The following is a 22,101-nucleotide window of genomic DNA, read 5'->3' as shown; positions in this document are numbered from 1 at the left end:
GGGGGGGGGGGGTTAGAAATATATGGTTCACTTTATGTCTATAAAATTACGTAAATAAATGATTAAAACTTATAGAAATTTTATAGTGTCCAAAGAAGTCGCATAGATTCATGGCCAACAAGGGCGTAACTGGAAAAAAATTTTGAGGGGGGGGGGGGTCCAACATTTTTTTAAATATAGATACTGAACACTTTTCATTTTTAGGTTAAAAATATAAAATTTGATTATTATCATTATTTATATACATATAGAATTATTCACATTATTTTAAGAGTACAAATAAAAAAATATAAAATATAAAATACAATTTTTTTCAATATTAAATTTATAAGATAATTATTAATTTAAAGTCTATAGGCATGCATTATGTTGACTATATTATATTAGTAAAATCATAGAACAGTATAGCTTTATCTTTTCTAATTTGTAAATTTATTTAGGACGTCTTCGGGTCTTCGGGATCCAGATAGTTGAATATTTTTATGAACACTTAATAATGCTTGGCTATTTAAACGGTTTTGTCCAATAGCGTTTCCCAAAAATATTTTCATCCGTTTCAGTGTTGAGAATGTTCTCTTGGGCGTTGCAGTTGAAACTGATAATGTAATTTTGAATTTGGTTTCTTTTACTCATTTTATAAAGTTTACGTAAGAACGAACAGCAGTAAAATACTAAAATGAATGTTTTACAATACACACAATATTGTTATACTTATTCTTATTTCTTCATCTTTAATAATTTGGGCTTTCTGCAACCGACTTTCATATATAAGTTTATATTATCTATGACAATTGCCTTCTATTGTATCTAGTACCTAACCGGCAAAACTTATCTTTATTACGACGTTGAAATAAAATGAAATGATAAATTTTTATTTTAAATTACTAATTTAATGAAAATATACAATTATTCTTCAATAAAATTTGTAGTTAATTAATTATATTCGCTGCTAAAATATTTAAATATACTGGTAATCGGAAAAAAAATCCCTAGACTACAATATTACTCACAACCTCATTCACAAATATTTTTCAACGTTAATTGGTATCTATAATTACCGCATTATTAATATTTAATTACAAATACGTATATTATATTATATTATGTCATTAAATAAATTAATATAGTTGTTAGAAAAACAAAGTTTTTACTAAAAAATTATATTTTTAAATATTTTTTATCCTTATAATTTTAACCAAAAATATCTATAAAAAATACCGAGTACCTAGTATGTCCCATAGAGTATTTTAGATTTTTTTCAAACACTTATGAGAAACATTGTTTTAAATTTGCAATACTTAGCTATAGAAATTGAAATTTTTTTGCATTTTTAGAAAATGTTTGTAATTTTTCGTATTAATTATTTTTGTTTTCCGTTATAATTACATTTAAAAATGTAAACAGTTTTTTGTCTAATATATAAAGTCATAATCATAACGTTTGATTTATAAATAGCTCTAAAATATTTAAAATATTTTGAAAATGTTATCATACATTCATACATAGAAAACATCATATAAACATTTGTTGAAAATTTCAAAAAACTACAAACAATTATATTATTATATGTTTTTACTGTGAATAGGTGCTAACGTTTAATGATTATTGTTTGATAATTATTATATTATTATTAATTTTATTTTTATTATCTATATTTTGTATTATTGACGCATCAATTATTCGAAATATTTTTATATGCTATGTTATTACTATGAGTAGGTGTTAATTAACGTTTAAAAATATATGTTCAACCATTTTTATGAGGTTGTCAGTAATATTGCGGTCTGGGGATTTTTTTTCCGCAATTCAAATATACCATATTATATTATCATAATATTATGTACGAGTATAACGATGTTATAAGTATATTAATAAGCCATATATACATTATTATTATCATAATATTCATAAACATATTATATTAATTATTTTATAGTTTATAGGTCTATGATGAATGAATGATATTATATAATAATAATAATTATAGTAATATTATACCTATGGCCTGTGGGATAGGTACTGGGATCTACATCGTTAGTCAACACTTAATAGTAGCACAGAATATATGAAATAAATTTATAATTAATAACTAAAAAGTAAATATATAATTTTTTTTTTTTTTTTTATTAAAAGAAACTTTGTAAACAATTAGCTTCGACAATTATGATTATAAATATTACATAAATATATAATTAATAAATACATTTCTTATAATCTGTGGTAGTAGTGCCTCAAAGCCGACGCACCATCAGCTGCTGTTATGAGGTTTTATAACCATAACCATGCCTTAAGATATTATATTATACTCATCTATGATATAATGAATATGCCGGGACATAAGCCGCGTTTTTCACGGTGACGGTGACAGTTGATGTTTCAATGTTAAAGAACTGTCATGGCAGTACTGTCACACTATCTAACGCGGCTAGATAGTCGACAGTACTGTCGCCGTGTAAACCCCCCTATACAGACAAGTGACGACAGTTGTATTATTTTTTTTTATAGTTGTAAAGTTATCTTCGAGATTCGAGTGAATAATAGATGATAATCTTAGATCATGATCTAAGATGATAATTTTGTATCCTATGGTATTATCACAGAATATATGAAATTTAATATAATTAATTTAAATTTCATATTATATTCTGTGGTATTATCAATAGTGTTTTCGTTATGACGACATGACGTTATCTGACAAGTGCAGAATGGTTCATTATTATTATTAGTTTTTATATTAATACTTGGTGAATTATATAAAAAGCATTTTTTCCTGGTTCAATTTTTTTTAATTTTACTTATCATAGATATTTGGTTACGTGCACCATTATAAATTATAGTGTTATACCGTCAGCTGTGTAGGTACTTAAATATAAATGACCATGAAACCGCCGGCATATTATCATTTACGTAATTAATACTTATTTGCAGTAGTAGCTTAAAAGCTAAGTTCTATATGAGCTATCTAGTCGTCGTTATATTCTGCATAGGCCATAGATGAACAATTCAATTTTTTTTAATCTTGAACATCTTGATTCTTTTTCTTTTTGACTGATTTAACGATATTGGTGTTAGGATCAAAAGTAATTAGTAATTACAATTCAATATAAAATAATGAAGTGTTCAAATTAGTTGGTCTTTTTAGTCGTTCATAAAGCGGTCATTTAGCTCTAGTCACTCAACTTCACATACATCATTCATTTATAAAATAATTATTAGGTTTTAATATATTATTTCTTATAAAATGAGTATACCTGTAGCAATTGGTTCTACGTTTTTTGGATGCATGAGCAATGTTGTATTTTTGGAACTTTTAGTCAAGTAAGTATGATTTAATAATATTATCAATACAAAATTTATTAAAATGTGTATGATTTAAATTTTAGAGAAGATCCCGGCATAGGAAATTTGATTACGTTTTCCCAATTTTTTCTAATAGCGTTACATGGATTTATATTTACTGCCAAATGTGGTACCAAAAAACCAAGTATCAGTGTCAAGTATGTATTAATTTATATTTTTAAATAATTATGAGTACATTAATATGTATGATGTGCTGAGTTAAAAATCGTTGTTTTTCCCCAATGTTTAAATATTTTGTAATTATATAGATGTACAATATTTAAATACTGAATAATAAATACAACTGAAATAAATGCAGTTTAGATCCCAAGCAATTGCTGGTATTTCAATGAGTTAAGAACAATGGTGCAGTCAGACTTATTTTCAAAGTTAAAATATTTTGAAGTTAATATGTTTTCTTATCTACATAGAAACTGTAGTTAAGCTCCTAAACAGTTTTTGGAAATTTTTTCTGAACTAAACCGCATTTGTTCCCTGTAATCTTTTATTATATTCCATGCTGCTAGTAAAATATTTTCATTTTGGCTTATACATTCAGCAATGATGTTTTAACAATATAAACAAATTGTAAAAAAAAAAGTATCTTGAAACCTGTATAAACATCTCTTTGAAATGGACAATTTAAACAATTTATTAATGTGATAAGCAGAAATTTGTCTACAATGGTCACTTGACTGTCCGTTATTTTGAGATCTTACAGTACTAAATACTATACACTATAAATGTAATTCAAAAGTCTTGAGTTAATTATTTGTGTTTTTATTTTTAGATACTTAATTAAAATTATAGATTAATTGTTTGATAATTTATATTTATTTTATTAATTTTGAATTGTTTTTCAGAGGGTATATGATCTTAGTTGCAATGTTTTTTGTAACTAATGTTTTAAACAATTATGCTTTCGATTTGAATATTGCCATGCCACTACATATGATCTTCAGAGCGGTATGTTTTTATACAAATTAATTTATCATTTTTATATGACTTATATTGAACAAAAAATCATATAACAGTTTAATTTTAGTTAAATATGATGGTGCCTATAGTACTATATTAATCCTAAATCTATTACAATTTCATGAGTGGAATTTAATTTTAAATAACAACTGATGAAAAGAGTATCATTGAGTAGAGTAAATACTACTTTATGATTGTTAGCATCAAGTATATCAAGACTCGTGATAATGATACATATTTTGAATGATGATAACTACTTTCGATTTAGAATTACTTAATATTTTTATTTCATCTTTCACTTTTATTTTTACATATTTTAAACTGTACATTTAGTTAAAAGTTTACCAGCATATCATCCTAAAGAGAATAAGAAATTATCTGTTTGTATATTATGTAGATAATCAAAAACCTTTACTTTTTAGGGTTCATTAATAGCAAATATGGTCATGGGAGTGATTATATTAAAAAAAAAGTATACACTTGATAAGTTTATTTCTGTAGGCATGATTTCTGCTGGTATTACAATATGTACAATAGTATCAAGTCAAGATGTTGTAAGTGTTACTTATATCATTTCTTAATGAATACTTTCAATTTTATTATATATATTTCTTTTATTTTTAGAAAAAAACTGTTGTACATGGTGTTGTGCAAAATACATCAGAGTTGGAAGACTTCTTTTGGTGGTGCTTAGGTATGTATCTTACAATATTAATAGTATGATGTATGCATAGACGTGTCCACGGGGGGTGCAAGGTATACACCTGCACCCTCTGCGATTTCAAGTGGCACCATGAATTAAGAAAAAATGTTAAAAAAGGGGGCTAGGGCCCATTAGCCCCTTGGGTATGCACCAGGTTGCACCCTTTGCGTCTGCGTCAAAGGTCTAGACACGCCTATGGATGTATGATATTTAGTTTAAAAATTAATATAACATTTTTTTTAATATGTTCAATAAATTAACAAAAATAATAATTTAGGAATTGCATGTTTGACTACTGCATTGTTTATTTCTGCTCGCATGGGTATATACCAAGAAACATTATATAAAAAGCATGGTAAACATCCACAAGAAGCATTATTTTATACTGTAAGTATTAAACTGTGATAAATAAGTGCCTTTAGTAAATAATATTATTTTGAAACATATACCACAAAAGAAGACATTTTTCAATATATTTGTGGGGTTGATATTAGTTTGATGGTTTTCAATTCATTTAAAAATGAGTTATTATTAATAAAAATAGGAAAATTAAGATTAATATAAATTATAATATTATACAATGCCTCAAATTTAACATTATTATCACTCAGCATTATTATAGTTTTAAGTTTTAAAACTAGTATTTTTATCTTTTAGTGGCATTTTATAAATGTATTGAAGCATTGAACAATTATTATTGTCTATAATACAAATGTATTATTTTTACAAGTCGCGGTAAAAACAGTATTGTTTATAAATTATTATATAGTGAGTATCACTCAACGGATCATTAATTTGGTGTTTAGAATAAAATATGACAAAGTTGCTAAGACCGGTTCCATATACATATTTTATATGCTTAAATATTTGTGCTTTTGTGAAATCAATGACTGATTAGAATTATATCTCCATTGTGTTAATGTATCATATTACCTAATTATGTAACACCATTTTTAATTTTAGTGGTAAAAAGTTCAACTTTTTATTTTAAAAATCTTTTATTATTATAATTAAGCTTTACCTTACAAACATTCTCAGTTTATTTTCCCATTACCTTCATAAATTCAAAAATTATAATTTATATTATAAATCATAAATGCTCATCAAATGCATTGCATGTATAAGTTAATATTTTATGTTTTATTATTTTTTACTTTTTATTATAGTCATACTGCAACCACTAGCAACTATATTTTAAATCAATGTCACATCTGTAAATAATACAAATTTGTTTGATTTTAGCATTTGATACCACTTCCATGGTTTCTGTTTTTATACTCCAACCTTAAGGAACACGCCTTAATGGCTTTTGAAAGTGAACCATTGCCATACATAGGTTTTGGAATACCAAGTACCATTGTTTATCTTATTGGTAATGTTTTCACTCAGTATCCTTTAATTACGTATTAGTGTTTTGATATTTGATATTTATATGATTGTATATAATATTGTGGATAAGGGAATTTGTTTTTACAGTTTTTAATATCTATGAGGATAGTATGATGGATGTATGAGGTAAAAAAAATACCAATTTTAACTTAAAAAAATAAACATAACATGACTTTAGACTCTGAGGATAGCATCAATGTATTCATTTTACAATGAAGAGGGGTTTTTGAGTGTCTGTCACCACCTTTTTGTCCAGTAAAAATGCTTCAATATTCAATATCAATGTAGTTATGGAGTACAAAAATCTAAATTAATAAATAAAAACAAACTCGGGCAAAATAGAAATTTTTATTCAAAACAAAACTATTTTGTTATTTTGTTGGAATTAAAAAATGTTAGTTTATACATCTAACATTTATTTTTATTTTTAAATTTAAATGTAGAATGTTATGAGATATTTTGTAAATCAGTGCTAGAATATTCATTTTAGAATATTTTTGTGAGCTGGATATGTCCATTGCAAAATAAATTTATGATTTCTTCCAAACAAAAAATCATCTCAAATTTTTTCTTTGAGTTAAATTATAAAATTATGTTGGAGGAATTTATAATTTTATTAAATAGCATATATGACGTGTACAAATAAAACCTAACAATCAAAGAGACATAGTAATCAACATCTAAATTCTGTTACAATTTAATACATTTAAAAAGCGTTCATTATTGTGAAGATATTATAACTTGCATTTATCTTTAGTTAAAAATAGGCTAATAATAACTTTTGGTATTAAAACCTTAATCAATGAAATTTTTATAAAAAAAATCATACATTTATATGCCAAAATAATTAAAATGTATTTGAAATATTATGTTTGAATTTTTCCTTACCTAAATATTTATAGATATATTTGTATAAGTTCAGTTTACTTTTTGACAACTGAATGTTCATCGTTGACAGTAACGCTAGTTATAACATTGCGAAAATTTGCCAGTTTAATATTTAGTATATTGTACTTCAGCAATCCATTCACTTTGTACCACTGGATTGGAACTCTTTTGGTATTCATTGGTACAGTCATATTCACTGAGATACCGCAGAAAGTACAACAAATGACAGCGCCAAAAAAGGCAACAAAAAAATCAAAGAAAACAAATTAAAGTTACCCCATTATTATGATGTTGGATTATGGTTATCACAGAATTATTAAATACATTAAATGTTGTTAATTTTTAATACTACTTGTTTTAAAATAAATAAAAACTTATTAATTTATTTTATTTGACAATAAACTGAAATAATTTACAAATTAAAAGTCTTTGTTCTAAATTTGGTGGAGCATTATATAACGTGATTTCCTAACTTTTAAATATATACTTAACTCAACAATATAGTAAATATAGGTCATAATAATAAAATATTTAAAAATATAACAGTGCATTTACTAAATCTATTAGGTGATTGAGATTGGCAGCTATTTTGATCAATGAAAACCAAAATCTTTGCTAAATGCAACGATAATGTCGTGTAAACTGAAGTATGTACCAGTTACGAATCCTAACAGACCTAAGAGTATAGTAATAATGTCCATGTAAAGTTTCCAATTGAATGCTCCAAATCCTTCGTCCTTCCAGACAACCATATGGCAAATGGGTGGGAATATTAGAGCTAAGAACGTGCTGGCGATGGCCCCGACCAAAGATATGAACAGTGCCAGATGAGGTATCACTTCCGCCGCCAAAACTATAGCAAAACAGAAGAAGTTCACATAATATGGTTTTAAAATAACTTTGCAGCACAATGATGATTTATTATAAAATGACAATTTACATGTGGCAAAAACTAGTGCGGCGCGCAAAAGATATTCGGCGAGGGCGGGCGATTGGAACGGTCCGTATTTTTCTTGTACCGATGGCCATAAGATAGCGACGGGCACGTAAAACTGCAGTGTGTAAGTACAGATGATTGCGAACACCATAAGACCGACCACGATTTTTGAAAGGCTGAAAAAAGTGTATTTTTTATAGGTATCAAAAACAGCGCCATCTCATCTATAATGTGTAACCGTGTAGGTAGGTGTTGTTTTTATTTTTACATGAGAGTGGGTGGGAGGTTGAGCGTGAGACTTCCTTTGACGTCGTCGCCGAACCGCCAGAATCCAACAAAGCCCATGGTCAGAATGATAAAGGTCACGATGGTCATGCCGACGTTCAACACTCCCATAGTTGACGCAAATCTATTGGGTGTTTTCATTTCCAATTGCAGGGGCAATACCTGTGAATATATATTTAAAACCGTATTTATTTATACAAATGACCAGATCTGGTGGCACTGTCTTCTTGGTCGATCGTATTATTGAGACGGAATAGGTATACACTTACAAGACTAATGCCTTCGAAAGCGTAAATGGCCGTGCCGAAGAACAGAGGTATCTGCGACCAATGGGCCACGGCCGTTCTGGAGTTGAGAGCCGGTAAGTCCACTACACAGTACGACAGAATAATGCCCAGACCAATGGCCATTGATATATTGGCGGCCGTCGACAGGGGTGCAATGAATTTCAAATTCCTAATCATGGCGCATGACATTATGGGCACCAAAGCGAATATCATGTGGATGTGGATATCCAGCACGGTTCCGTATTCATCACAAAACTGTTGGTAAAAAAATTATTACTAAAATGTAATTGGTAAAAAACATTTGGGATACTAAGTTGAGAAATTCTTCTCAGGATAAGAAAGTAGGTTTTACAAAACATAGAGTGGTGGTTAAGTCAAATTTAAGGCGACTTTTATTTTGCTTAAATGATAGTAGTTTTTATCTTTATATATGACATTTGTGAGTGAAGCAATCCGCTCTGACTGGCAATATTGATAAACTGGTTTGCATTCTGCAACTCCGAGCTAAATTCTAAAAAGGATGCCTAACAGCTGCTTATTAGTTATTAGTTATTACTTATTATTATGCGTGTGTTTTTTTTATATTTTATTTAACGTATAAGCATTTAGTGTTTTTATCTGAGTAAATTGTAATGGTGTAATGCTTACTGCAGTATTCAATGCAGAACATTATAATTGTATTATTATCCTATAGATTAATAGATACCTGTTTAATGGAGTTGGAAACAAACAGTATGTAGACGCAGCAAAATCCCAACTGAGTGATTATGACAAATACGTTGACTGTGGTCCTGAAAAATAGCATAATATCACGAATTTTAATTTATCCACTCTACCCCAAACATCTTTGTATTTTTCGCTTAATGATTACATGGTCGCTGTTCTACGTGGCATACCTAAACAAGTCCGCATGCTTCTGTAAACTCTTGGGTCCAGTTGCAAAGGACAGTTCGACGGTCTCCGAGAACGTCGGGCAGTGTTCGAGTTTCAGCCTGCTCTTCAGCTTATGAGCGACGTTTAACTGCAGTAAAAACGCGTGATTTATTATCATATTACACAACATATTATCACGCCATTATTTTATTGAAGATTGAACTACCGTACTGAGTAAAATATTACGTTTAGTCATAGTTAATATTTAAATACGTTCCCTGATCTGAAAAGATAGGGGATGGGGAAGCTGAGAGACATCGATTTTTTGGGAACAAAATGTATGTAAATATAATGTAGCTAAATGGTAATTTTCAAATATTATTAGTAACCTGCCGGCCACATCCTCCATCATATTGCAATAAAATTAATTGTCCGCGTGCCGAAAACATGTTTTATATGTACCTATATGTATATCTGCCATCGTAAACCATATGGAAACATTCGATGTCTTATAAAGTTGTAACGATTGTAATTTGTAACTTGTAAGTATGGCGACCACATCATACATTTACAGGTATTAATACTTAATAGTATCCCATATATAAACGTAATAAAATTATTAGAGTTAAATCGCCGAAAAATATATGCTAATTGGCCTAATAAATATTGAAAATATGTCTTTAAAAATATGACATTTTAAAATATTATAACATTAAAATATGCTCAAAATAAAAATTGTTTTTTCATTAAAAAATATAAATATGCAAAAATATAAACTTGCTTCTTGCAATTGTAGTATGTCAGGTATTGTAATTTTTTTTTAGATTTAATTTTTCTTCACATAGGTACTATTAACAGGTAATATGAAGTAATTATTCAAAAAATCCCTAATTATACAAAAACGTGCAAAATAAAATAAATGAATCCAATTCTGTCATACGAAACGAATTTATAATTAGGGAATTTATAATTAATTAAATTTAATCATAACTTGGTATGCAATGTGCAGCCTTTAATATAATAGCTTCATTAAGAAGAAAGAACTCGACCCTAAAAATTACACCCGATTATGTTGTTACTTATTACTTATTAACCTCTACCATACGAGTTTTTAGTACCTATTAATCGACTGAATTGAAGTAAAATCGTTCGTATTAATTAATATTCATTATACTTATTTTCCCTGAAATGTTAATCAACGTACCAGTATGTGATTGTTGTAAATACACACGGTTCCAATGAAAACTGTGAGAATCGGCGCCATCAAGAGGCCTCCGTTTCGGAATGCGTCACCCATGGCCAACATACCACAACCGATGTTACCTTTTAAGAGATGCATTAGTGTCTCACAATATCTGCAAACAGAGTTATATTATTTAAACGATGGTAAATATAATTTTCTACTATGTGAAATATTATATTTTATTATTAATTGGTCGTGTCGCATATATAATTAAAAAAATAGTACTCACGTGGTTGGATGTTCAGATACTGGGTGGCCGTGCACAGCTTTGGCCACGGCTTCCACCTGTTGTTGTTGATCTGACGTGCCGTTAGCCTCCACATCCTGGGTGGTGCTGTTTCTGCGAGATTTGTCTCCCATCGTTTAAGTCACTGAAAAAAGAGATAAGATAGTACCTATACTACATAATACATAATACATAATAATAATTAATAATAGTTTCACTATTCGAGTTCGATTAACGGACTAACTCGGTGTAGGTATTGTAATAATATTAGGTAAATATTTGTAGATTTTGTTTACCGATCGTACATTTTTTTCATAATGTTTAATAGTCAATGGGAAGATACATAAAATAAATTTATGGACTATATTATTATTGGCTTTTGGAATACATTTCTATTTTCTAGCATGTAGATACCTAGTATATTTAATACATACCTAGATTAGTCTAAATTATTTATTAAATTATATAGTGTTTAAATGTTGCTATGATGTTTATTTCTTGTGTTATAATAATCAACAATATCATCAAAGCTGGTCAAACAATAAATTAGAAAATAATATTTACGTTACCCCCACAGGCTCTGTTTAACCTATTATATTATATCACTCCAAATAATGTAATAACAGGTAATATTGTGTTACCTATTTATTTTGTTAAACACTATAGCTGAACTCGTGCACTTTATTGCTTGCAAACGTATAAACTCTATATGTGATTCAATCTTTGTTCAATTTGTCATTTAATATTGGGTGTATGGTATATTAATTTCAAAAGTTTTAAAAATCATATCGTACAAAATTTGTTTCGTCCGATTTCGTTCTTAATAGCTTAGAAACATTTCCTGGGGTGCCCAAATTCCGTCACGAAAGTTTCATGGGGATTGGATGAATAGTGTAGGAAAAGGAATGCCTAAAGGACAAGCAAGTGGACATATTATAGCCTATAACTATATTACATTCGCTTTTTTGTGTATAGATTAAACGTATTTTAAAATGTTATTGCTATTACCGATTCGTGTTGATAATTTTTTTTTACCATAATATTTTATAACACATACCATTTAACGGAAATTTCTTTTAACTTTCATCAGATGCTATTCCTCGTCGAAAACTTGAGTCTATTGTTTAAATAGTATAAAATATTATGACTTTATGAGTATTGCGTAATTACTATGATACCAGTTGGTTTCAGAGACATGACTGGAGGGGGTGCTAAGTCATAATTTTCAGAAAACTTTTGAAATTTTAATGTGTTTTTTGTATATTGTTTTTTATAATATATATTTTTTAGAAGTATGGCCTGAGAGGGGGCTGCGTACACTACCCTCCTTTCCGGGAGCGACAGGAGCCAGCTACATTATTTATGTGATTTTAATTGGAAATTTTTATGTGACTATATGTGAATATTTGTTTAACATATTTTTGTTTAATATATTGTTTAAAATAACATTTGAACAATTTTTTTTAACCATTTGAACTGTGTCATTGTTGCAGTTTATTGCTTAAGCACTGTATTAATTTATAAACAATAGATTTGTTAATAAAAATGTTAAGGAAACCGAGAAATACCGAGATTTCACTCATAAATTATGTTTGACGTTAAAAAAATAGATGATGTACCTATACATTTTAATATTGAGTTTGAAGTACTTATTTTTGTCAATATGTATTTTAGATTCCTTAACACATTAAATGTATGCTTCGGAGCTGGTAACATGACGATGCAGTTTTATATTATAAAAATATGTTAATAAGATAAATCTATAAAATAAATAAATAAAATTCGTCAAATAATGTTTGGTATAAGGCGTATAACATATTTTATTTTTATTTCATTTGATGTTGTTAATTTGGTTATCACTAAGCATCAGAATCAAATACAAATTTATTACTTGTCCGTGTAAAACAATAATAGCATACAAACGAATCAGTTTATTAATATAATTGAGCGTGTGTGTGTTTAGATTAAATGGTTCACGAGGTCCTTTGGTAAGTGAATCTATTAAGCTAACCTATCCATCTAAATAATTTGATATATATTATATATATGCAGATATTCACATATACGCTATATGTAAATGTATTATTATTTTCTATACCTATGTTGGTGTAATTTATTGAAACGCTGTTAGAATTACAAACCATATTAAGTAAATAATTAGATATTTCCGAAATCCTTGAACTTTATAAATCCATTCATTTTTTGTTACTTACTTTTGTACTTACTTGTTAAGTAAAACTAAATTATTAATTTAGTTAATTTATTAAATAATATATTCATTTTTTAATATTTTTATTTATTTAGTAACTTCATTAAATTCAATGCCTTGTGGATTTTTAGATTTATAATTCAATGTTTCAGTGTAGTATTTTAATAATTATGATAATTAACGTTTACTAAAATGGATACAGTATGTATTTTTTTTTTATTTAGCTTATGATGTAGTTATAGGTGACTACAAGAGCACTACCTATCTGTAGACTGTAGAGATTCTTATATTTATAATTTTTCAAAATTATTCAAATTACGTATAGGTATACATAATACATTGAAAAATAAGCTTCACTTCAACTATTTTTGATAATTAATATCAATACCTAATAGTTAAGTTTCTTAATGTGTAAATAACTAAATAAATTGCCGGTTAAAGGAAACGTATATAGACAGAAATTAAAGATTATAAACTACTAAAAACGCATACTATTTATGTGGGTATATGAATCTTTTCGATTATTTAAAAATTTTAATTGTAATTATTATTAATTGATTAGGTACAGCATTATGAGTTAATTGTCTGTAACATTATTTAATAACATATTTATTACAGTCATTTAAGAGTAGTATCAACGCCACGGCTGAGGTCACGGATCCAGTTCTAATTTAATTTAATTTAATTGGAAAATTATGATTTTTATATGACCTCTGCAGGTTACAAAAAATTTTTTGCCATTTTTTTTATTAAATAGATCTAGTGCACAAAGAAATATGATTTCGGAGTTTCAATTATATAAGTTATAAATTATAATGAATGATGTGCTTTGTTTTCGGTCTAGAAATAAAGTATACTGTTAAAGGAGTGGCCATTCTTCAATTCTTGTTTATTAAACACTAATGTCGGTTTTGACGGATTAAAATTTTTCAATTCCAAAGTTCAAAACAAATAAAACTCTTATTTTGGTGGTTGTTCATATAATCAATGATTATAACTATTTATTAATTTTTTCAATTCCATAAACTCTTTTAAGTTGATGATTTTTAATAAATCCTACACATACCTCGTTAAATGGGTTAATAAATTATAGCAATTTAGGTTATTTTTATCATATAGCTAAATCGTTTTAGGTACGCGTGAGTTACAATTAGCTGAATATTTACATTTATAATTTTATACTGTATATATGTGTTGTCTCTATAGTGTACCTATGTCACGGCATTGTCATTGATGTTTTTCATCGAATTTATTATTCCATACCCGAGTTGATTAGACTGATTAATATTCAATCCATCCACTCACGTGACCTGCTCACGTATTTTATACGTACCTACACCTTGTGCTATACGCATCACATTATTTCAAATTGTCGTTTATAGAAATCGCATAAACGAGATATAAAAGTATAATTCTAAAATCAATTACAATGTTTACTTATGTATGGAAGTTTTATAAATTTATAGGTAGGTAATTAAAATTTTAAACAAATATATAACATTTATTTGTAACTTTTACTGGAAATATACGTTGATTCGTTGTTATTATATTATTACACTTATAAATCGATTATACTGCGTAAAACAGCTGCACTAATAAGTATTTAAGAATCTCGAATTGAGATAATTTCAGCTTGTACAAAAGCTGTGTACGTATCAATAACAATGTTTTTTTGTTTTTTAATACTGTATGCTCATATTTTATATTTATTTTACTAGATATACCAGACACCTATACATTTTACTGCCATTAAAGTAGAAAATAATATGGAATATAGATATTAAACGTGGTTGGAACATGTGTCTAATACTATTATACCAATATGTATCTATTTACCTATAATATAACCATATAATAGGTACGATATGGAAAAGACGTTGTTAAATTTAAAATCTTATGAACGCAATCAAATTAATAATAAATATTGTATACTTAATAGGTAGAATTATTGTATTTGGAATACTGAAAATCATTTCACTATTATCATCAACTATTCTAACGGTACCCGTGTGTATATACCATATCGTATATAGATGTCTAGTTCACACTAAAATGTTAAAACGGGGTCGCGTGTTGGCGACATCAATGCATCTTTTGTTTTTGCAGATTTTATTTTTACTTGATCGAGATGATATTATCTAATAGTATCCAACTATGTGATTATGTATAACTTATATAGTAATTGCATGAATACTGAGATTTATAGATATATAATTTATAATAAATAATCTGAATTTTATCATTATTGTGCTTATCGACGTGTGTGTGTGTACAATGAGAGTTTTCGATATCGACAGACACAGTCGATACCCGAATCTATACTGTGAGCAACACCATAAATTCATGACCAAATATTATATAAAAGTTAAATTACATTCCGCTTAAATTTCGGGTTTAATTATTTATATTAACATAAGCCAACCGATTTTTTTTGACTAGAATAATAATATGTACTCACAATTTAAGGCCGTGTGGAGTATTGAAGAGTATAATATGTGTTCGTATTAGGTATATATAGGTAAGGCACGGCCGGGACTGGTTAGTTTCCAAAGATTAAGCTGCAATAACGTCTCAAATGTAATTTCCTGGTCCCAGAGATGCGCGCATTGTTTTTCGAACGCACGCCGTTAATTTTTACTGCGTGAGCGATAAAAATGGAAATTTAAATTTAAAGTAAGAACACCGGTCACCAAGTGATGGGGTTAGGTGAGAAACGAAATAACAACCGACCGAAAGAAAAAAAAAACAACAATTTACGTAAATCGATGGTAGACGACGCGATGTGTATTCACATTATTTATAAGAACGAAAAAAAAAAAAACGTTGACCGAAAACGAAGAGGTTCCGCGAGTACCTATATATAATGTATGATGATATGTATATATTTGAGAGTGGGTGTAGATGTTGTTTTGTAAGCTTAAAAGTTAAAAGCGCGTCGTCGCGAACTGTTTAGCGGCGCGTCGAGACGATTTACGCGGTATGTGTATACCGTCCACCGTCGGGTTTCAAACTAGAATGAATGAACGAATGCGGCATGGGCGCCACGGCACACGTCGTGAAACCAGTTCAAGTAAGCTTTCCGCCAACGTGCGCGTGCGCGCGTAAGTGCCACGATGGTTGATTTAATAAATTAGCAGTAATTCACACATAATATGTTATACATGATATATACATATACACATATATTATCCTCTTCACTTCCTTCCCAAGTCCCAACGTAGGGACACCGGAAGAACTTCGGTCGCCACATGATGTTTTCCATCGTCGTCGGTACCGGTGCGCGTTATTGAAAGAACGATATATAGTATTATGTCTATATCATGTAATATATAATATTACCGTAGCCCCGCGGAAGAAACGTTTACAGATCATCAACCGTAGCCGAAGCAGAAAGATCTTTCGGTAAGTTGGGATATTCATTAAAAACTTGGTAGACATTTTTTTTTTATTTCGAAAAATGTACAACATGTATTTTATCTTTAGGACACAAAGGTAAAAAAAAGATGACTGACATTACTCATGAGTAATAAAAAACAACACAATATGAAGCACATGATGAGAGAAATCATCCAGTGATGGTAAACTGGTATACCCTCTAGTAATTTTGTTTTAATTCATATTAATTTAATAGGTCGCGGCACCAGTAAGTTCCTATTGAGGCAGCATGGAGTGTTGTCCGGAAGAGTACGTGACGATAGGCGGGACACTAAAGGATTGGGATGGTGTTGCAGTTTAGAGTGAAAACTGTTGCAGTGAAATTTGGCTAGTTGGTCAACTGTTGCAATTTTTAAATCTATATGTAGGGTTTTATTTGTTGATAGGCATCTACATTCTACGTATAGTTATAAGGCACATCATCAATAATCTCGTATAATATTTAAATCCAATAAGTGCTTGTCTATCCATTGGTCACGTTCCACCCATGCACCTTAAATAGAAATTACTTATAGAATGTACTTCTTTAATGAATGTGGTGGTCGGGGAATCGAGGATTATTACATCCCTCCAAAAAATTAGGCATATTAATTAACTGCCAATATAGGTAGTTGGTACTATTACAAATGTTGTTTAACTAACACCTATCGACTACCAATAATAATTAAAAATAGTTTAATGTTAAAATATATGATATAATATAATAAAATATGATTCATATAATTTAACACGTCCTAACTGACTGATATATCAACGTATACCACTTGAAATTAGCATGATACCTTCGTGTATAAAGGTACACATTCGGTAATATTCGCATTTTATAAATGTGTCATCAAGGTTTTTGGGATTTCAGATAGAAATCGTGAAATTTATTTTTGTTTATACATAGTTGTCATTGATTAATCGGATAGATGAGATAAAAAAGCATGTTTCAAATCGTCGTATTTATGGTTTTGAATTAAAAAGTTATATCTTTAAAACAAATATGAGAGTTTATTCATAATACATATAAAATGTAAACTTTTATTTTTCAGTCGTTTTTATATAAAACAATTATATATGTCAATTAATTATCCCCACAATGTGGCATTTGTGAAATAAATCATATAAAAATTGTATTACTTCTGTATTATTCACTCAATCCTATATATCCCAAATGTTATAACACAATTTGTTATCATAATATATGTGGTGCTTAGATTATAAATAAAATTAAAAACCTTATTATAAGTACTTAAATAAGAGAAAAAAAAACCAATAAAATAATAGTTTATATATTTTGAGAAAAAAGGTGGCTAATGGTTTTCTTATTGAATATTGGCTAGCCCCAAGACATCATTCGTGGATACTTGGTGGAGCAGCCCTTGCTCTCAGCACTGTAGAGTAATTTATAATAAGTAGTAGTAGTATTATATGCATTCATAATAGCAATATTATTTATTTTTAACGTTATAGTAAATTATAAAGGTAATTCATTAGTATTCAATCATAAAGTCTTATTATATTTTTAATTGAATAAATTTCTGTGAGACTATTTAATTCAATTTAATTGTTGAAATAGTATTATATTAAAAAACAAAAAATATATATATATTATATTTTTTTTTAAATTTAACTTTTAATAGTTATTTTGCAATTATTCGCATAATATTTTGGCGTAGTGATCATAACATTCCAGTACCTAAGAAATAACGTTTTTATAACAATAAATTTCAATTGTTCTTGCAATGTTACTATAATGTTATTATGTAATGTTTATAGAACCTGAAAAAGTTGGCCAACAAATTTGCAAATAATTTTATTATAATTTATAACATTAAATAATTTTCTGGTACTCTGAAATTATACTGGACTTATACTCACTTTTTTATTAATTGAATGATATTAAAATCATGTTATATTAACAATATTTTGTTGTCTGGGAAAATTATTATCCATATAAACTAAATTCACTAAAGAAAAAATGTAAAAATATAAAATACAACGCTTATTATAGGTGTATCGTGGTTTCTGTAGGTATACCTTCGCTTTGTGAAATAATTAGATTTAGATGGGTAACCGCAAGTTGTGGATCAGATTTATCATTCATCACATGATGGTATATTTTTAAGATGGTTCGAACTACCCTCTAAACTTTGTTAACATATCTCTAAGAACAATTTCTGAATTTTCGTCAAAATCAGACTTGTAGTTTTTGATTATGTAAGAAAAGCTACAAACATAAATTTGGTTTTAAGATATAGTTTGGACAATTTATATGGTTTTAATGAAACCTGGTGATTTGATGCATGCTGTTTACCTGCCGAGTAACCAATTGCTACCATTTAAATGTAAAAAAAAATAAATATTAATTTCTGCCAGTCTCTATACTATATAATTACTATTTACTTTTATAATTTGTAACCATGAAATGACAATCACATATAAATTTAAAAAAAAATTCTATCGTAAACCTCAAGATCCTTATTGTGTGAACATTTCTTTAAATTTTAAGACATAAATTTTGGATAACACTTTCCAAGGGCAATTTTACAACATTATAATATGAAGGAACCTCGAAAATTGCAAGTCTCTTTTGATCTATCTGCAGTTAGAAGTAGAACACATTCGATTACACTATAATTACACACATTTATAAATATATAATATAGATTTTATTCTATGTGTGTGGTCTATATATAGGCAGATTTATACGAATATTTCAGAGAATTTTTAAAAAGTTCAGGATAGGTTGTATGAAAAGTGTTTGAACCTTATTATCCTCTCTTCCATCAAAAGCTAAACTGAAGTACAAATAAACCGAGCTACAATACTAACATAACGCCTTATTTTATATTTGTTCATTTTTTCCTGAGTGAAGTCGTACAATTAATATAATAGTGTATAATTATAGTGAAAATGCATAATAAATTAATACTGCCATAATACTGGTTACAGGATCTTTAATATTAACTATCAAGATTAGGATTTTTATTTATACGTAAACGACGATCATATACGATAATAAATTGATTATAGCATATATAGGTATAAGAAATAAATTATTATTTTATTTTTTCCTGTCAAAGCTTTTTCAGTTAATGCAGATTTTGGATACTTATGAAACTGACATGCCTGAATACAGGCAAAAGAAACAAAATTTAAACGAAATTAAAATAAATCAGTATACCTACATAGCAGGTACAACTTTCAGGATGATGTTTGTTAAAATTCTAATAGTAATATATTAAGTAAAAATAAAATATATATAGCAATACCCACCAATACCATAATATGTATTGACGTATTGTATGGAGTATAAGTTCCTACCTACATCAAATGTTCAGTCGTCGTCATCAGTGAAACATTTTAATGAAAATATCAAAAATACAATGATTGTCATCTATAAAGTACTAAAACAAAATAACATAAATTTCCAACAAATACCTATATGATACTGCAGTGCACCGTGCCCGTGCGAAACGATTCATTGGCAATTGTTTTTTTTTAGAACTTTAATATTAGGTATTTAAAACTTAAAGACCAGACGTTATGGGTTTATGACATTGAACTTTTTTTTCTTCTGGGTTAAACGACCGCCAGGATCATCCCGTCTCACAACCAATTCCTTAGCCATCTCTATCCATCGCCAAATTCTTCCAATTTGCTCCGCCTCTTAAGTCTTCTATATCCTTCTTAACTATATCTTCCCGTCTCAACTTTGGTCTTCCCAAGGGCCTTTTCCCTACTGGATTCTGTTCCAGTATCTTCCTTAATAGAGAAATCTGGCTCCGCATTGCATGTCCTACCCATCGAAACCTTCTTTTCTTGATCGTCTCTGCTATGTTATTTTCATTAAAAATTTCTCGTTGTTCTCTATTTTTCCTTCTTCTCCACTCTCCCGTGATTTCGTATTTTATTGAACCAAAGATTTTCCGTAATATTTTCCTTTCTAGAATTAAGAACTTATTTTCATCTGATTTTCTTAGTGCCCATGTTTCCGATCCGTACAAAATCACTGGTCGTATTAGGCTGTTGTACAAACGTCTCTTTATCTTTCTTGACAATGATCTAGAATCTAATAGTTCCGCCAAACTATAATAAGTCTTATTTCCCACTTAGATTCTCGCATATCTACTTTCTAGGCTGCGTCATTGAGTCTTTCACAGAGCCGTTTTACTCCATCTTGAGATTCGTGCATCAGCACTATATCATTGGCATATACCAATAAGGGAATAGCTGAGTTCTGGAGTTTTATTTCTTTGTGGCTTTTAATCTTCATCTCTCTTATTACTTTTTTCAAAACCAGGTTGAAGAGAATAGGTGAGATGGAATCACCTTTTTTAAGTCCGGATCTTACTGTAACAGGATCCGACTTCATATTTCCGACTTTTATTTTGACTACGGTTTCCTTGATGCTGATTGAGACTAAATTGATCAACTTCTGGGGGAAATCGAACTATTTTAAAATATTTATGTGACTTTCCCAATGGATACTGTCATATGCTTTTTTTAAATCAACGAGTGTGTACCTCCTTATCGAATTCCCGTGTATTTTGGTAAAGTTGTCTAATAATAAATATTTGGTCCGCCGCTGTCTGAAACCCCCTTGATACTCACCAATTGTTTGTTCTACTTTTTCCTTTATTCTTGTTAGAATAATACAATTTGAGAAAACTTTGTATGTCACATTCAATAGAGCAACCCCCCTATAATTATTGCGATCTTGATTGTCACCTTTTTTTGTGTATTGGGTAGATTAGGGACGTTTTCCAATTTTCTGGAAATTCTTCCGTTATCCACACTTTTTTAATTACTTGCCAGATCCATTGTATCACGTCTTCTCCTCCTTTTTTAAGCAATTCAGCCTGGAGACCATCTTCACCTGGAGCCTTATTGTTTTTCAGATTCTTTATTTGTAAGTCTATTTCTTCTAGGATTGGCTCTAGGCATTCTTGGTCGTTTATATTTCCTAGGTCAAATGTGAACTCGTAGCTCAGTAGCTCGTTAAAGTATTTATCCCATTCCTTAGCTATATCTTCATCTGTAGTGACCAAAGATCCACTACAATCTCTAATAAAACGTTCGTTTCTTTTGAAATCCCAACATAAATTCTTAATAGTCTTATATATATTCTTGTTCAGCAATAAGTGTTTATTTTCTCACATCTTAAAATCTTATTTATTTATTTCGTTGTGTGATAAACCTCGTTATCTTCATATCATTGTTCGTATCCTTCGCAAGCAACTTTTCTTCTTTGTAGTGCTTCCTGACATATATTATTGAACCAAGCATTTGATACATTTCTTTTTGTTCGTATTACTCCT

General features: G+C 28.8%; 3 protein-coding genes and 1 long non-coding RNA gene across 4 annotated transcripts; 2 read left to right on the top strand and 2 right to left on the bottom strand.

Annotated features, from left to right (window-relative positions):
• Positions 1-2,402: 2,402 nt before the first annotated feature.
• Positions 2,403-7,722, top strand: Efr (ER GDP-fucose transporter). The gene is made up of 8 exons (XM_015515635.2): positions 2,403-3,318; positions 3,384-3,497; positions 4,203-4,305; positions 4,740-4,871; positions 4,942-5,011; positions 5,298-5,407; positions 6,263-6,408; positions 7,312-7,722. Exons 1-8 carry the CDS (start codon positions 3,242-3,244, stop codon positions 7,565-7,567), a joined length of 1,008 nt encoding a protein of 335 aa, XP_015371121.1. The 5' UTR covers positions 2,403-3,241; the 3' UTR covers positions 7,568-7,722.
• Positions 7,650-16,383, bottom strand: LOC107166822 (proton-coupled amino acid transporter-like protein acs). Its single transcript, XM_015515634.2, has 9 exons — positions 15,816-16,383; positions 11,152-11,293; positions 10,884-11,034; positions 9,703-9,827; positions 9,513-9,597; positions 8,789-9,061; positions 8,503-8,681; positions 8,238-8,410; positions 7,650-8,150 (listed from the first exon to the last, which is right to left on the bottom strand). The coding sequence occupies exons 2-9, from the start codon at positions 11,280-11,282 to the stop codon at positions 7,891-7,893; spliced, it is 1,377 nt and encodes a 458-aa protein (XP_015371120.2). The 5' UTR covers positions 11,283-11,293; positions 15,816-16,383; the 3' UTR covers positions 7,650-7,890.
• A 167-nt stretch (positions 16,384-16,550) lies between these two features.
• On the top strand, positions 16,551-17,913 carry LOC149058086 (uncharacterized). Its single transcript, XR_016190222.1, has 3 exons — positions 16,551-16,759; positions 16,841-16,935; positions 16,989-17,913. It is a non-coding gene; the product is annotated as an uncharacterized LOC149058086 (long non-coding RNA).
• Positions 17,914-20,403: 2,490 nt separating this feature from the next.
• On the bottom strand, positions 20,404-21,994 carry LOC149058085 (uncharacterized). Its single transcript, XM_089218312.1, has 5 exons — positions 21,981-21,994; positions 21,512-21,865; positions 21,272-21,423; positions 20,942-21,202; positions 20,404-20,852 (listed from the first exon to the last, which is right to left on the bottom strand). The coding sequence occupies exons 1-5, from the start codon at positions 21,992-21,994 to the stop codon at positions 20,404-20,406; spliced, it is 1,230 nt and encodes a 409-aa protein (XP_089074438.1).
• Positions 21,995-22,101: the final 107 nt, after the last annotated feature.

Source organism: Diuraphis noxia, unplaced genomic scaffold (assembly GCF_037042655.1).
Source record: "Diuraphis noxia isolate RWA-SAM2 unplaced genomic scaffold, SU_Dnox_SAM2 contig0002, whole genome shotgun sequence".
Classification (NCBI taxonomy): domain Eukaryota; kingdom Metazoa; phylum Arthropoda; class Insecta; order Hemiptera; family Aphididae; genus Diuraphis; species Diuraphis noxia.
Note: the sequence above shows the minus strand (reverse complement) of the source record. Positions and strands in the feature narration are given on the sequence as shown.

Excerpts from the sequence above, each read along its gene's own strand:
- Efr (XM_015515635.2), top strand. The coding sequence starts at position 3,242 with ATGAGTATACCTGTAGCAATTGGTTCTACGTTTTTTGGATGCATGAGC. Across the intron at positions 5,408-6,262 it reads AAGAAGCATTATTTTATACT|CATTTGATACCACTTCCATG; the intron begins GTAAGTATTAAA and ends GTTTGATTTTAG. Across the intron at positions 6,409-7,311 it reads ATTGGTAATGTTTTCACTCA|ATATATTTGTATAAGTTCAG; the intron begins GTATCCTTTAAT and ends AAATATTTATAG.
- LOC107166822 (XM_015515634.2), bottom strand. The coding sequence starts at position 11,282 with ATGGGAGACAAATCTCGCAGAAACAGCACCACCCAGGATGTGGAGGCT. Across the intron at positions 9,598-9,702 it reads AAGCATGCGGACTTGTTTAG|GACCACAGTCAACGTATTTG; the intron begins GTATGCCACGTA and ends GCTATTTTTCAG. Across the intron at positions 8,411-8,502 it reads AACCTCCCACCCACTCTCAT|CCTTTCAAAAATCGTGGTCG; the intron begins GTAAAAATAAAA and ends CACTTTTTTCAG.
- LOC149058085 (XM_089218312.1), bottom strand. Across the intron at positions 21,424-21,511 it reads TACCCAATACACAAAAAAAG|AATAAAGGAAAAAGTAGAAC; the intron begins GTGACAATCAAG and ends TATTCTAACAAG. Across the intron at positions 20,853-20,941 it reads AGATGGAGTAAAACGGCTCT|ATTCTAGATCATTGTCAAGA; the intron begins GTGAAAGACTCA and ends CGGAACTATTAG.